This window comes from Ambystoma mexicanum, chromosome 1q (assembly GCF_040938575.1).
Source record: "Ambystoma mexicanum isolate Mex_15411 chromosome 1q, UKY_AmexF1_1, whole genome shotgun sequence".
Taxonomy (NCBI): domain Eukaryota; kingdom Metazoa; phylum Chordata; class Amphibia; order Caudata; family Ambystomatidae; genus Ambystoma; species Ambystoma mexicanum.
Window position 1 is genome coordinate 304,384,856 of NC_090922.1, and position 16,163 is coordinate 304,401,018.

Here is a 16,163-nt window from a genome sequence, read left to right on the forward strand (position 1 = left end):
GAGCCTATTTGAACTAGGTGCAAGGCCAGGGCAAGTGCACAAAAGGCTAATGTTTACCCTTTCATGCATTTTCTTTGAAGTGGGAGATCAGCAGTACTAACCGCTGCTCTCCCACTTGCATTTCTATCCTTCAAACACTGATAGACATGCATTTGTATTTTTTCAAGGTGGGCTTGCCACTCTCACATATTCTCTGAGCACTCACGTGAGAGCTGGGAGCCTATAACACACTAATTTAACGCTCCCAACACTAATGTATTTAAGGGGCTAGGCAGCACATCTTTGAGCTACTGTTCAGCTACCCTTGAAAAGTGCAAATCACCGCCACCTTTCCTGCTCCGCCATATTACAAGCATGGTCGTGGAGTGGGGGATTTACCTCCAGCCTCATTCTGGAGGTAAATCCTCCCACTTTCCTCTGAATATTGGCAAAAATACCCCATAGAGTCCAATAGACTCGCAAAAAATGGGGATTAACTCTGCCACCACCACTTGTGGCAGTAATTTCGCCGGACCATGTGGTGGTAACGGTAATTCCATTGGGGCGGTGTTCCAGCAGATTTACTGCCAGAATACTACCCAACTCGTAAAGAGCCATTTTGTCATAAATGTATTTTCCAGCCTAATCTGACAATACATTTCTGGGTCATGCTATCCTTATATGTTGACCTGTGATTGTAGATATTATCCCTTGGTCCAGTTGTTAAAATTGTTTGTCCTAGCTGTCCAGCCTCTATTGCAATTCGTCTCTGGTGTTTGTGTAACCCCAACTAGGCCATCCAACATCCTGCACCTTACTGAGGGGTATGGATCTGAGTCCCAGTGCCTTGATCCGCCCTCTTTGCTAAGTAGTTCCTGTGTGATGTGCAGATGTCTTCAGGCATGCGCGACTCTGGTGCCACTTTTCTATAAATGTCTTCAATGTCATATGCAAATATAACATTGTTTAGCCAAGACACTACTGTGGGGGCAGCACCTCTGTCCACCTCATCTCCTGGCCATACTCCTCTTTGCAGAACTAATAGCAGCTCTGCGAGCCTACGCCCACGGGCTGGAATGTCTTTGGTATAGTTCAGGAGTGCCACCATAGGGGACGGGTTCATGCGCTCTCCAAGTTACTGACCAATTATCCCAAAAATCCCTCCCAGAAGCATGGTATGTCACTTCATTCCGATGCCAGGTGAAAGAAATCTGCCCATTCAGCGAGACATCTTGAGCATTCTTGAGTGTTTGGGAAGCTAAACTGGGGAGTAATACATTTTATAAATTTAGGGTATGTGTATGAGCTTGTATCTGGCGTTGAATGAGATTGTCCTAGCTTGCTAGCAGTAGGATCCCTACTGTTTGCCTGTCAGTTCAATTTGCAAATCCCTGTCCGACTTTGTTCGGTATGAGGCGGTGGCATTTCTGTTACAGTCAATTATTCTGCGCTACACTTGGGCTACTAGTTTCGCCTTGCCCTTTAGAGCTGTTACTTCATGCAACAATTGGAAGGTGGGTGGGGGTGCAGAGAATCCCCCCATCAGTCGAGGCCCACTTTCTGCATAGTCCTGATAAAACCCTCCTCTGTCGTGATGGGGAAGCAGGAGGGGGGGTGCTTTACCGGAATGAGTGGTGAATATAACATATCAACCCCCCCACCATATTTTCCCAAGGTTATCCCAGGTTCTTAAGGTGAACTGAACTATATTGACCACAAACATTTCTGGTCGCCATTTGTAAAGATATATGAGCGCAGTAAAGCTGGAATGGCCAGTGCCCACTCCACCTGTACATGGGGCATATCCGGGGATAGATCGTACCAGTACGGCAGGTACTGGTCCTCATCTACAAATAAGTAGTGCTCAAAGTCCGGCATTGCCAACCCACCCTTTTCCAATAGCAAGGTAAGTTTGCTCCATGCGAGTCTCGCAGTCTTACCCGCCCAGACAAATCAAAGCAGTGTTCGGCTCCTCCATCGACGAAAGAACGCCTTTGGAAGTGCCATAGGAATGTTGGTGAATAGGTATAGGAACCTTGGTAGCACCACCATTTTCACAAGGGCAATTCTAACAATCAGTGGCAGAGGAATAGTGCGCCATTTCTCTGTATCGTGTTCCAAAACGTAACTCCATTACTTGCTGTTTCTCCTTGCGAGTTCTACTCCCAAATAACGGGTGTGATCATACTGCCACTGTAGGCCAGAGATTTCGTAGTATGTCTCACTCACATCTGTAATGGGGAATAGGATTGACTTAGGAGCATTGAGCAACAGCCCTGAAAAGTCACCAATACGTTTTATGGCCTGCATCACAGGAGAGAGACTGACATGAGGATGCTGCATAGAATGCATCATATCGTCAGCATACATGGACAAGAGCAGCTTATGCGTAAAACATGTGCAGGTCTCTACGCTGATGATTTTCCTTGAGCAACCTTGCAAGTGGCTCAAGTGCCATCGCGTTCTAGCTTCTCCATCTGTTATCGTTTCTCTAAGTCGGAATCCACCCTCCCTACGAAGTTGGGTTGCCACTCCTCGGGAGAACGTAGAGTAAGAAGCAAAATACCTGTGGCATACCCACCTCTTGCTTAATTGGACTTATCTTGAGCACTTAGATTAGGTTGACCAGACGTCCTGGTTTTGCCGGGTCTGTACCGGAATTGAGTGCTCCGTCCCTCTTTCTCAAGCTTATTTTTCCATTGGACACTGCAGTGGTCCCAGTTTTTGGTAGTAGGTCTTCATAGCTGGGCTGACGGAATGCACAATCTCATACAGAAGAAATGCTGCATTTTACAAATTGAGAGAATGGTAGTTTGTGATAAATTAATTATAATATGTGTTTATTCCATCAGTAAAACTTAATCCTCCTTCCTTCTCCTCCAACCGCTACTGAAGTATAGTGCCCTGACAGCCACTTACAAGAGTCTGTCCTACTTTTATGTTAGTTGCCCTGTCCTGGTTTTTTACTTTTTAAATCTGGTCACCCTAACTTAGATGTGTTTATTGTATAACGGCCAAATTGATCCCATGGCGTTCCATATATAATAGGGTCTCTCTCGCCTTAACAAGGGGATTTAGCCCTCGAACATTCCATGTCAGTATACGCAGACCGAAGTCACATCCCCTGTTGAGCTACCCATTTTCCCGGACCATTTAGTGGTGTGTGCTAGTCAGTGCACTTAAGGTCTGGGAGAGGGCATCCTTTGATTCCCCCATATCCAATACCATTGGCGGCCAATAGGAACCATTGTGTCATACAGTGTCATCCGATTTGACGAATATCTTGCGTGTCATGTTTCAAACTAAAACAGTATAGGACCTACTCAAGGAGTCCCTGTTATACCATACACTGGCAGGTATATTAAACGAACAACCCCACACTACAGTCGTGTATGGTGAACCTCTACATGCTACCTCTTGCTTTCATCTCTGAGGTCAAACTTATCTATGTAGGAAAACCTTGTGGCTTTTCCAGTGCTACACCATGTGTGCTATCTACTAAAACAGTAAACATTTAACTCGCTCCCCTGTCCCTCCCACCTGACTGAAAAATAATAACAGCCAAATATTTTGCTAATGCGTTCTCTGCCATCCCAACTATCCCCCCACTCTCCACCTTCACTGAAAACAAAATATGTCAATGTCTCCCCCAAATTAAACAGAACTAGAACTCCAACTGTGTATCACACCTGGTAGGCGTGCAGGAGCCCAACCCCTCAGACACCCGCCCCGTGAAGGACTTGCCTGTCTGCATATGTCTGACAAGGATTCAACAGTTATACCCTCTGAGGCGGTAAATAGCCACCTGTGGATGATTTGTCTATGCCAATACTCCGTGTCGAAACATGTGCAGGATTTTAGAGCTTGTAGAGCGAAGCACGCAGTGGATCCATACATTTTACTTGCTCTTGGACGGTCCTTTAGATGGCAATAGGGCACATTCTGCACCAGAGCAGATAATCTCGGTTTTATGTCCTCTGCCTCAATAGTGTCTGAGGAAAGGAGTACCAAGCAGCCTTTGTTGTATGAACATGTCTGCCCATGGGGGCCAACGCTTTCCTCAGGATTCTTCCAGCACCTCCCCCCCCCCCCCCGGGCATATCTTTATTCTTGTTGTCGCGTCGCAGTCTGGGGAGAGTAGTTAGTAAGGCTTGAGCTACCTCCAGTGTTCCAAAGAAGTGGGTCTTCCCCTCTTAGGCTATACGTAGCGTCACCGGAGAAATCATAGAGTTGGGAATGTTGCTGCCCATCAGCTCTTGTTTCACCTCTAGAAAGGATGTTCATGCTGTTTGTACAGATGGTGAGAAATCTGGATAAAAATGGATTGTATCACCTTTATGATGGAGTTGCCCTTTATCTCTTTCCAGCAGCAATACTGCATTGTGGTCCCTGTAGTTCAAGAACGTAGCTATAATGAAGCATGGTGGCACTCCGGGCACAGGCCATCTCTGCCCAGGCATTCTGTGGGCTCTTTATACCACAAACAGTTCCGAGAAGCTATTTGCCCTGAAATTGTCCTGCAGCAACGATTCAACAAATGTCGCTATGGGGGCTCCATAGGAGGATTCCCTCGCACCCAGAATGCGGCTATTATTCCACATCGAGCAGTCTTCGAGGTCCTCATTTTTAGCATTGGCAGCCCTCAGGGTGGTCTCTAGGGCAAGGCGTTTAGAGGACATTTATTGTAAAGCAGGTATCTTGAGGAAGCAGATAAGCTTTATGTAAGTTCCTTCATTAAGCTACCTAGGGTTACATCAATTCAGAATAGAAGCAGATAAGGAGCTAGAGCAGAGCCCACTGGCTCCCACCACTCAGGCTACATGGCTTTAACTGCCTGAGCTGGAACGCTCACTCAACTGCAAACATTCCACGGCTCACAGAACATTCTCTCATGATATCACACCATCCATGCAGGAAGGGAGACAGGGTATAACAACATTCATGTTGTGGCATCCTCAACAGTGGAGATACGGTCTTCAGCCTCTTCCAGTCTGGCCCACTCCTTATCTAAACTAGCCTTTTAGGTGGTCAACTTTGCATTTTAGGGAGTCCAGTTTGGTATTCAGTTTGTGTATACTTGATTGCATCTGGAGAATGATGTTTTGATCTCCCGATCTGCTGAATGTTACTTCTGTTGTGATCCATAGAGCTGTTCCGCTTCACAACTGGGCACTACATTACCTTTACTAGACCGTGAGGATTGGCCTTGCGTAATGTAAAGTTTAGACTGTTGTCGCTTGTGTTTCCCCACAGTAGGGACACCCTGGATCCCAGCAGGCCTCCCCCCTCCTCAAGAAGCTGCTATGCACCGTTGTTGTGCCGCCCGCCTGGGTGGCCACAGGCATTATGTTTTACAAGCATACTGTCTTCCTTAGAGCGCCTGCGACTGGCCCGCACAGCGGCTTATATCGTTGATGTCTCGGGCGCATGGATCACATGTGCCGCCAAGCCACCTGAGTGGCACTTTGCCCAGAGACAGATCCTCCATTGGCATGCCACCCGGGTGTGAGGGCCCGCTCTAAATTCAGAGAAAGTGCCAGGCAAAACCACTGTAAACCATGATTCCGGGGCCCACTCCTCGGCCACACAAAGCTCCTCCGCAAACCCTTCACCACTGATCACTCACAGCCTCTGAGCTGGCATGCTGGACACTCCTCCTGCACCTGGCCACCTCTGCGGTGCCACACATGCCCCTCTGATTATCGTGCACAGATCGTCTCTCCAGGGTCGTGGAGGTGTTCATCGGCCAGAGCACGTCTCTCCACCAGCCTGGGCGCAGAAGGCGTCACAGTGCTGACTGCACCCCAGGCTCTGTGCGGTTTTGTGACAAGGATAAATACAGGATTTTAATAGTATGTGGCGCTCAGTCTCTGGAGCTCACAATAGAGCCACCATCTTGATTGGGCACTTGAGCACCCACCCCAATCTTTCTTTTAATGTAAGCCATTTGAGTGATGTGTCATATACAGAAGAGAGCAAATATCACCGGCCTCTGGTGAGAATTTTTCAGGTATGCTCATTTAGCACAATAAATGGGTTACTTTCTTATACAATTTCAAAGGTACTTCTGCGCATCATAAATAACAGTGAACAGTCTAAGTGTTGAGTGGATTTAAAGCTTTAAAATACAAAAATACAATTGAAACCCTCAGATTAAATCTTTAAAGCTCACAGCAATTGATATTATGGTACTTCTTTACTTACCTTGATGATGGAGAACATTAAGCTGGAATCATTCTCCTTTTGCATAACATGCCTCCATAAAGCTTTGTTTTTAAATATTAAGTCAGATTATGTGATTTGTGTACTTTTCAAGTCAGTTCTACAAACAGTATTATTTTATTTCAAAGTCAAACATTCACATATAATGTTTACCTTGCTCTGGGATGAAAACTGGGAAACAATGTCTCAAGTGCAGAAATTACTCACTGGCTCGAATACCAGTTTCACCTCATAACCAATGTGTGTGCCTGTTAAAATTGACATTCACTAAATATTTAATGTTGTCAGCCCCTGAAAGAGATTTAGTTCTCAGGGCATGCTCTTCAAAATAGTCTCACTCATGGTATAGCTAGCTGTATTGTTGCTTCATGTATAATAAAAGTGGCCTTGATATATTGCACACCATAAAATAATTCCTTTCGTCACTGGATAATATCAATACAGATTTGAAAACCATAGCTTTCTTCTAATCTCAGCCCATGTTAGCATACATGCTCCTTTCTGGTAGCCTCTAATTTATATCTGCAAGCTCTTCTATGCAATGGTATGTGTTTCCCATTGCTTCCAGTCTGTCTGCATGCTTGAGCACTTGAACAGTTTTAACTTCTATATAGTTATTTGATGGGCATTTACCAGGCACTGCTATAATAGGTCTAGGTACTTACACCATTTCCAGCTGTTGCCATGTTATACCTAAGTAGTACCATTTTGAATTGTGTGGCAAATGCCTATCTCATACCTTCACAAAAACCAAAATGGTTAACTTTCCCAATGCTTGTAAAAATGTGTCAAATGTATCCTTTACCTTCGTCGTGGACAGCTATTGTTGCCCTTGAAATATCATTGGATTATTATTCTGATTCCAGCAAGTCTGAAGAGCGTAGGGGGACTGGAAGAGAGTACCAACACATGTTTGGATAACTACAGGGCAGCATATCAATCTATGTTCTTACGGTCTGCGTTCGTGCTGCGGGAAGGCAGGTGCAGCGAGAGGGCTTGTGCCTTCCTTGATGGCTGTGTTGCGTTGGCAGGGTACTGTGTCCTGTAATATTTCCAAGATTATGTCATTGGTAAGTGACCAGAATTAGCTACTCATATGGCAGGGGAGGTGGGGCTAGCTTCTTCTAAACGATCCTGTTTTGTAGGGTATCGGTTAATATTATCCACATAAATATGGTCATCATCCATATGGTTTCCGGGTAAAGGCTGTGGCGACTTTATATTTGGTGACCATGTTTATATGGAGCCAAGGAGAGCAGGGCTCAAGGGGGTGTTCCCCGCTCCCCTTGAAAAAGAAAAGGTTTTGGGGTTTGCAGGGTGGCCCCCGCATGATCAATGTGATAATGTCCCTGCAAACTACGCCCATTTTCTGGCAACATTTTTGTCAGAAGACATTTTTGTAGGGACATTATCACATGGAACCTTTTCCAGCTGGTGAGTTGCTACTTGTGCCTGGTTTATTGGATAATACTGGTATTTTGGACCCCTTGGCTTTTCCTCAGGGACTCCTCTTTGATCACTTCTGGCTTTGGTTGTTTTACCACTCGGCTTTCATATTTTTCCTTTGGAATTGGATTTGGAATTGGATTCTGGACTCTTCCTTTATTTGTTTTTGGTGACTGGTGTAAGATACTTTGAGCCTAGATTGTTGTATTTCCTTCTTCTTAAATTCATCTTAAGGATTTGATCTCCCTTTGTTTTGTGTCCTGTGCCGCCCGGGTCAGGTGCCTTGCAAACTTTGTTCATTGGACTTTGTGTCTTGGCAACCATTGTTGGTCTGTGTTCTGACCTATGCAATACAAGATTGGTGGTAAGAGATACCCCCACAGGTTCTTCACCTCCAGCTTATATACTTTCAGGTAATATGTCAGATCTGGTAGTAGCAGTAAAGGGGAGCATGAGATGTCCTTACCCGAGAATTTCTTTTTTAATAATGGGCTAAAATGGTACATTTTAGCGCACACAGTTTACAATCGGTTTTGTTGGGAAGACATGAAAAAATCCATTAGATGTCAAATCACCAGCATTGCATAGGAGCATTATCTAATTAATTTTAATTATTTCTTTGCCCCCTCTATGTCAGTATTCTGCCATTTAAAAATAATAATAATCATGCTGATTGTGCCCATACATGTCCATGCTGGCTTGAAAAATATGGCAGTATTCCCATGAGAACATACTCATGTTTGCTTTGTCCAGAATGCCAGTAATGATACTATCAGAACACGTGCCCATGCAGGTTCTGCCAATAAATATGCCAGCAGCACCATGTAAGAACATAGTCCATTTGGCTTTGCCCTTAATGCCAGTAAAATAAATGTCACACAGAGTAAGGAAAAAGTATCCTTTCTAGCTGCACAAATGCACCCATCCATGTACGAACATTCATCATATTGGCTTTGCCCTTAATACGAGCAATACACTACCATGCCACAGCAGAAAAACAATGCATTGATGGCTGCACCATTGACTCCACATGTAAGAACAGAAACCATGTTGGCTTAGTCAGTAATGCCAGAAAATATGACATACCACAGTAAATAAACCATGTCCTTCTTAACTGCACACATTTGGAACCCCCCCACCTTAGCACACACATACATAAATACATATACATCCTCGCCATTCATGCATACATGTCTGCATACAAAAACATACCCATACATAGATGCTTACATATTCTCTGCGCCTCATCTTCACAAGACCACGCGGCACCCGATTGCGGTCCCACGTTTCCTGTCAAGCAAGTGCAGGACAACAAGGAGTATGTGATCACCACCAGATGAGAGGTGGTGGGGCCTCACGTTTTATGCCCCAAGGGCCTCTCAACAGTTTTCGCTTCTCTTTCTGCATGGCGCCTCTGGCTCTGTGTTATTAGAAAGGATTAAGAATGTGCACAGCGACAACACGCCACTGTCAATGGGTTGAATACCAGATGGTAAAGATATAAGTTTAGATTCCAAATGATACATTTTCATTGTATACCATTGTAAGTATTTAATGGAAATCTAAACTGTCATATTTTAAACAAAATAAAGTTGGGCAGCATCCGTTTGCCCCCACACTGCAGGCACCACTGGAGAGAGCTTAAGCTAATGTCTTATAAATGTCTTGGTTGTAGATTGCAATAGACAGTCTGCACTGTTATTTTGTGTACCTTTCGTCTTCACGCTATATCCCATATGCCGTGCACAAACATGTCTACCAACGACCACTTTAGAATAGGGTGTGGCCAGCCAGAGCAGGGAGGGTGAAGTGGGAGAATGGGAGAAAAAGCTCCCCCCAATCTCCTCACGACCATGGCCTAGAGGATCGCGGCCCAGACACCCACCGCGAGATGAATTTGTCTATCTACCAGACGACCAAATACCCTGGTTCAAGAACATAAGGATATGCCCACCAGTCTGCCCTACTCAAGCCGATACCTGCGGCATAGATGAACTCGACTAAGACCTCAACAACAAGCACCAGCATCGTTAGAGATGCCATAACGACCTAGCCAACTGCCAAGAACACACGTGCCACCATGCACACTGGTCACTCACGCACCAACCTACACGAAGAATATATTCAGTGCTATGACGTAGGTGACGGATACACCCACTGACGCGCATCTTTATTATTTTTCACATAGGTTTTTTTTTAGTAATGCAGAAATGCAAGACGCAAAAAGCACCCGCGTATACGCTTGCTGACGCTTCTCCCACCCCTCGCATCGTGATGAGAATATAAAGAAGACGCAATACTGCCTATGAAGCCATGTCAAACCACAACACAGGTGCCGTGCATTACACATCCCCACCCATGAACCAGGCCCAAGTAGGCCGCAAGCAAGAACCACCATGAACACTGTATGAGCGAGAGTACACGTGCTGATCACGCAGAACGAGCCCGGCGAGATCTCACAGCCAAGGGGGCAATGTTGCAACTCGTATGCTACCAGCCGGTGCCAAGGTCACACCTGTAAGAAAAGCCAAGCACACAGAAGCAAAATACAACTTTAAATGTGCAGAATTCCACCTCAGCTACAGTCTCGCCACACGTGACCAAGCCGACCTGACAAGGTGCCAGACCCACGAGGAAGAAGTCGCCTGGGTCCCACGTCTGGGACACAGGTTGCAACAGTGAAATGACTAGATGGACACCTACAGCGGTGGGAATGGTCTGCTCTCAGGCCTATGAGCAAACCCGCACATTGTCTGCACGAACACATAGTAACACATTGTTGCTAGTGACAGGTACACCACGAGCTGGGAACAACGATGGTCCCAGACTGGGGGGCTCGCGGGAGGACCAATCAGGACATGGGGGCACTGATCACTGACGCCACTAACATTAGCCAATCATCAGGGGTCTTCGTGTAACAATTTTCAACTATCTAATAGAAGGGACAACCCCAAGTATACCACCTGACTCATCCTCAACCACTAATATTGCTCTCTATATGTATACTATTCTAACCCTACCACTCGAGGAACCAATCCGGAGTGGCAATAGGTTTTTCGCTAACTTTCCCAGGTGACGCAAGTAGCGTGTCATACTACGGCAAAAAGGGCCTGCGAGCCCCACAGATTTTGAGAGTCTGGATGGACGCATACAATCCTAGACCCATCCCTGCCAATGTTTTAATAAACAGCAGAACCGCCTTGCTTCTTGTGTGTGTCTCATACTCATTTTTGGGAAAACGGGAGGAGTTGAGGCCTCCCAGCCCGGAGGTCCGCGGATGGCTCAGCCGAAACCAGGATAACCGTCCCGACAAGTGCCTCACGGAATGTGTGCCTCAAGGTCAGTGAGGTATATCCTCTCCCATCTCTATTATGGGCCGGACAGTCTTAGAGACCTGACAATGGCAGACACACAACTGCCAGCTCCATGTCCCACCAGCCTCTCTTGTTCCACTGGCAAAATCACCCGGGAGTAAAGGAAGGCGACTGCAGGAATGCCTTAAATGCCCCCCGTCTGCCACCACGATCTCCTGCTTGCCCGGCTCCTTAGTTTGCTTGTTGTCATAAGCATTGGGTTAGGGGAAGAAGGCAAAGCCTGTGCTACGAAAATGTGTGAAAACCAATCCTAACAGTGGGGAGAATGGGGTGCAGGGGATGCTATGCTCCACTGATATGGCCTACAAGCAGGCTTTACACTCATAAACAGGAATGTTACCTTAGGAATGACAAACCCGTTGTCTTGGCCAAGGCTTGCATCAGATGGCGATGATCATTGTTAAACTGTAAGAACAGTGAAGCAAAGAACCAATATGTGTATCATTTAAAGTTATTTAATACGTTGGATTCAGATGCAAATAGTTTGCTGTGAGCAAATCAGCAGACTCGTTTTGCTTTGGAAGGAGAGAATGGGCAAGAGAGGGCACAAGTGCGGGGGCATGGTTGGGAGAACAGGGTGTTACTCTAGAGCACATGAGGGTGGGCCATGCCGCTGTAAGAAAACATGAAAGGGGGTCTTGTTTGCACTAGAAGGAACTAGGGAAAGCTTTATCACTCTACGATCCTCTCAGAGGGTGAGTATTATGTATTCATTTAGCAGCTCATCTGTGATACGTAGCACTGCTCCTTATACATAGACGGAACGCAGGATGTAAACATTGTTGTTTGCACAGCTAGCACAATTCCTCCCCTGGCCCACTGCACCTTCGTAACTTAGCAGAAGGCTTGGGCTCATTCCACACATCCTGTACTCACACATACCACAAACACAATGCACAACACCACTGCCATAAGAATAAAGCTACCTTTAACCACACAAATATGATCTGTAGCTTCTCACATAATTCTCTATCTCCTTCACCACAAACCACCCCTCTTTAATTCATAGTTCACCTCTGATGAGCCCATACACACGCCATTCATACATGTGTGACTAGCGTGGTCTTGGCCATCCTCGCATAACTTTAATGGCCGAAATGCACACATGCATAATAGCGCCTCCCAATTCTCCCAAATTTGGTCCCTCCGAGGGTGTTCAACCACCATCGCGTTGGGACCATATTATGGTGAAAGGCGCTATACAAATGACAAAAACGAATTAATGAAACTTACGAATAATGGCGATTACAATATAGTATTTCATCTATTTGAATGTTTTTAATCTGATGTTGGCATACAGTAAAACAACTGAGGTTATTTATTTTGCAGTGTTCAATAGACATGTTACAAATTATACCCACACAAAATCCAAGTTTGCAAAACGTTTATTAAATTAACGGAAATTATTATGCTAAAATGAGACAATGCATTAGCTATGGAAGTCCCAAGACTGATCTTCAGATGGTGGTCGTGTATTTCTTTGCACAAAATAATTATTTTCAGGTGCCGGCTAAGGAGGTGCTTTTTTAGGTGTTGAGGGTGGGAGGTAAATCGAGAGAATGGAGGATATGATTAAAATTCTAACTCTCTCAGAGAGAATAATTTGAGAATTTAAGACTGAGAGAAGTGTCTTGTTTTGTTAATCCGTGCGATTCCTTGCATTATCTCACAAATAAGGTGACTCGAAATCCTGTACCAGCTTGGGAGAAGGCTAGCTGTCTGCGAAGGATCTTTTGCAATGTGTCTCTAATCTCCTTGTTCCTGAGGCTGTAGATAATGGGATTAACAAGGGGTGTAAATACAGAATACACCACTGCCAGTGACTTATCGTAGTGAACACCGTAGCTCTGTGTAAGTCTGATGTACATGAAACTTACACTCCCAAAAAATATAAAGACAACTATGAGGTGAGCTGCACACGTGGAAAATGCTTTCTGACGCCCCTCAGCGGACTGGATTTTCAAAATCACTCTGATAATCTTAATGTAGGAAAATAGAATGAAAACGATTGTAGCTATCACCATGGAAGTGTTAAGAGCAAACTCTATGGATATACTGACGGACGTATCTGTGCAAGCCAAGCTCATCAACGGATGAAGATCACAAAAGATGTGTTCAATACGATTAGGGCCACAAAAGGGCAACTTTGAAATCAAAATAATCTCAGCCACAGGGTACAGAAATCCACAGAGCCAACAACTGGCTGCTAGCTTCACGGAGAATGCAGAAGTCATGATGGCTGGGTAGAGCAAAGGATTGCAGATAGCCAGATAGCGGTCGTACGCCATCACGGTAAGGAGCAACGTTTCTGTGATGCCCAGTGACTGAAAGAAATATATCTGTAGCAGGCAACCAACCAAGGAAATGCTCTTCTTGTTGATTATGAGGTTGGCCAACATTTTCGGGATTGTCACAGCCGTGTACCAGATTTCCAAAAAGGATAAAATACTGATGAAAAAATACATGGGTAGATGAAGACTTTGACTAAGGCGTATGACAAAGAACACAACTGTGTTTCCAGTGATGATAAACAGGTATGTGAGAAGCAAAAGTATGAAAAGGAAGCTTTGGATGTGCTCTAAGTTTGGGAATCCCACGATGATGAATTCTGTGACCTTCGTTTCATTCCCGCTCTCCATTCTTTGTTGTTGCCTCATGGCTCTGCAAAGAGAATCATGAATTGGAGATTACTGCCTTAAAATGTGTACTAAACTAGAACAATTGTGAACTTTGTACACAAATCGGAAATTGCAACCTTATTTAAAAGTATATATAAGCGTCTAAGACCATCAGAGGGTTCACTGCACAAGATGGATGAGGCAACAGGCACAAACGTTTTGGTGCTAGTCGGAGGTTAAGAGCGGTGTAGCTGAAGTTACATTGTTATCATCACCTCCCATTTAAGTTCTCTGACAATGACTAGGCATCACTAGCATCTCTTGTGAAATGGCCAATTGATGGACAAAGTTACACGAGTAGAGAATTTCATATGTTTGGAATCTGAATACTTCCAGAAAAACCTTGCCATGGAATTGCTCATTACATTACTCTGGCTGGACGGTGGTTCCTCCTTCCCATTTATAGGTGTATTCCCATTCCAGACCTGAGTGATGGAGGGAGCATTACCAAAGAGAGATAGCAAGGGTCCCATTGGAGGCAAGATCAGCGAGCTGAATAGATCAGGCATCTGTCCAATGCAGACCATGAGACATGTTCAGGACCTCCAAATGAGTGGTGAGCTGCTGGGCATCATCAAGTGGAGGTAGGGCCAGAGGAACTGCAGCAAGTCCCATTCCACTTAAGAGAAATGTCAAGTATGAGATGAGCCACTCCTCCAAGTGAAGCCACAAATATGTGTCATGGCGCATAGTGACAAAGATCTAGCCAGATGGGAAGTTGAGGACCAGAGGGCAATGCATCCTTTGTGTGGGCAGTCCTTTCTCACCACAGATAGGTCTCTGCAGCAGTGCAAAGAAGAAAAGACAGAGAACAGCACTTGGTGTAGGCAGAATGACCTCCAATTGTCAGTGCGGGAGAGCATGCAGCAATGGAGTATGACTGGCATAGGGGTGCAGCCTTCGTTGTTGGGAGCAGCTAGTGGCGGAAGCAGCTTTTGGTGCCGTGGGGGTCAGGGGCGACTGAAGGGGTGCCTACATTACAAATTATTCCTGGGAAGTCATATGCTGTGATTTTTTCAGTGAAGTTGTGTTCATATTTCTCCAGAATAAGTGTAAGCGAGAGTGTAGTGAAGAATCGAGGGGTTCTCACCTTGAGACATATTTTAAAATAATGCATTGAAATGTGGCATTTTTACAGCAAAATGATTGAGAAAAATGTGTTAAAAAGCCATGACATTATAACTGGTTCTGAAGGGTAGCCTATGAAAAAGTACAATAGATGACAGTTGACCATTAGTACTCCAAGCCTTCTACAACACATTTTTATTATATCTGTATAACAGTGCTGGTGTTCCAGTGGTTCCCATCCCTTCGTGTCCTATGGGACGCCATGGGAATGTGAACTTACTGGTACTCCTCTGCCCATAATATCCCGGTAATACCAGGATATCGGACAACGGAAACGGTAAGCCGATGTTGCCGAGGCGGCTTACCGGCCACCTTGTAATGAGGCCCTATAGAGTCTCTTTGACTTGCTCCTACTGCAAAGTGGAAGAACCAAAGCATCCGCATGTCCCTTTAATAGTCTCCATTCATCCCTAATTTGCGTGTAAGTTATTATTTTGTTGTTCCATTAAAAACCCAGCCTCGGCAGAAGATTGGGTACAACAATTGAGCATATGAAAAGGTTCTGAATGGTTCTGAATGCAGGCAAGTACACGCTGGACTGGCACTTGGGAATATAATAAATATTTGTTCAAGTGTGACGGCTTTTTTGTTTCAAAATGAGAATTTTTAAAGCATAAGGGGTGCGTCTAAAGTGCTACCTTTGAACTAGAATTCAAAAAGCAGTCCACAGACTCTTAAGGGGAGAAATTGGCAATAGATATTTGATAACTGATGAATTAAGAGACCTAGTTCCACAATTGAGCAACCGGTGCAGAAAAGGCTCTGCCTCCTTGGTGTGCCACTTTAAAAAGTAGAATTATTATTCTGGGGGTGCAGATTGTACAGAAAATGGCAGAACAGTCAGCTTCAATTTAAGATGGAGGAATGGGGAACCAGTTGATGTACTGTACCTCGATTCATGAAACTGCAAAAGTGCTGCAGATTTTTGGATGCACTGAATACTTGAATGCAAGCATGCTGGTTGGAGGAGCAATGGTGAGGTCTGGCTCCTAGATTACAGCACTTAGCACAGACACTCGGAGTTCATGCCCTGGGCTAGGAGGATTCTAGCGGAGACATGCCCTACAGCAGATGACACACCTTGCTCATTCTCATTCACGCGAGAGCTGCAGGCCCTTTGCATTCTGTACAAAATGTGCCAGACATAGAGTTGATAGAGGACTGTTCCCATGCCTGCTGGTTCCTGGTGTGCTGTGGGGCCCTAATGTCAATCCGAAGGCCTGCATCGGTCGCGGCATGGACGGATCCACAGCGGTCGCCGGGCACAGCAGGTAATGTCCAGCAGCACCACTGACCTTCTGCCTCATCCAGTACCTCCCTGCGCTACTAGTGCTGC

General features: G+C 45.2%; 1 protein-coding gene across 1 annotated transcript; it reads right to left on the bottom strand.

Moving 5' to 3' along the window:
- Nucleotides 1–12,499: 12,499 nt before the first annotated feature.
- Nucleotides 12,500–13,660, bottom strand: LOC138521296 (olfactory receptor 6N2-like). The gene has a single exon (XM_069634029.1). The coding sequence runs from the start codon at nucleotides 13,658–13,660 to the stop codon at nucleotides 12,683–12,685; it is 978 nt and encodes a 325-aa protein (XP_069490130.1). The 3' UTR covers nucleotides 12,500–12,682.
- Nucleotides 13,661–16,163: the final 2,503 nt, after the last annotated feature.

What these genes read in the sequence shown, in the direction of transcription:
- LOC138521296 (XM_069634029.1), bottom strand. Translation starts at nt 13,660, where the DNA reads ATGGAGAGCGGGAATGAAACGAAGGTCACAGAATTCATCATCGTGGGA.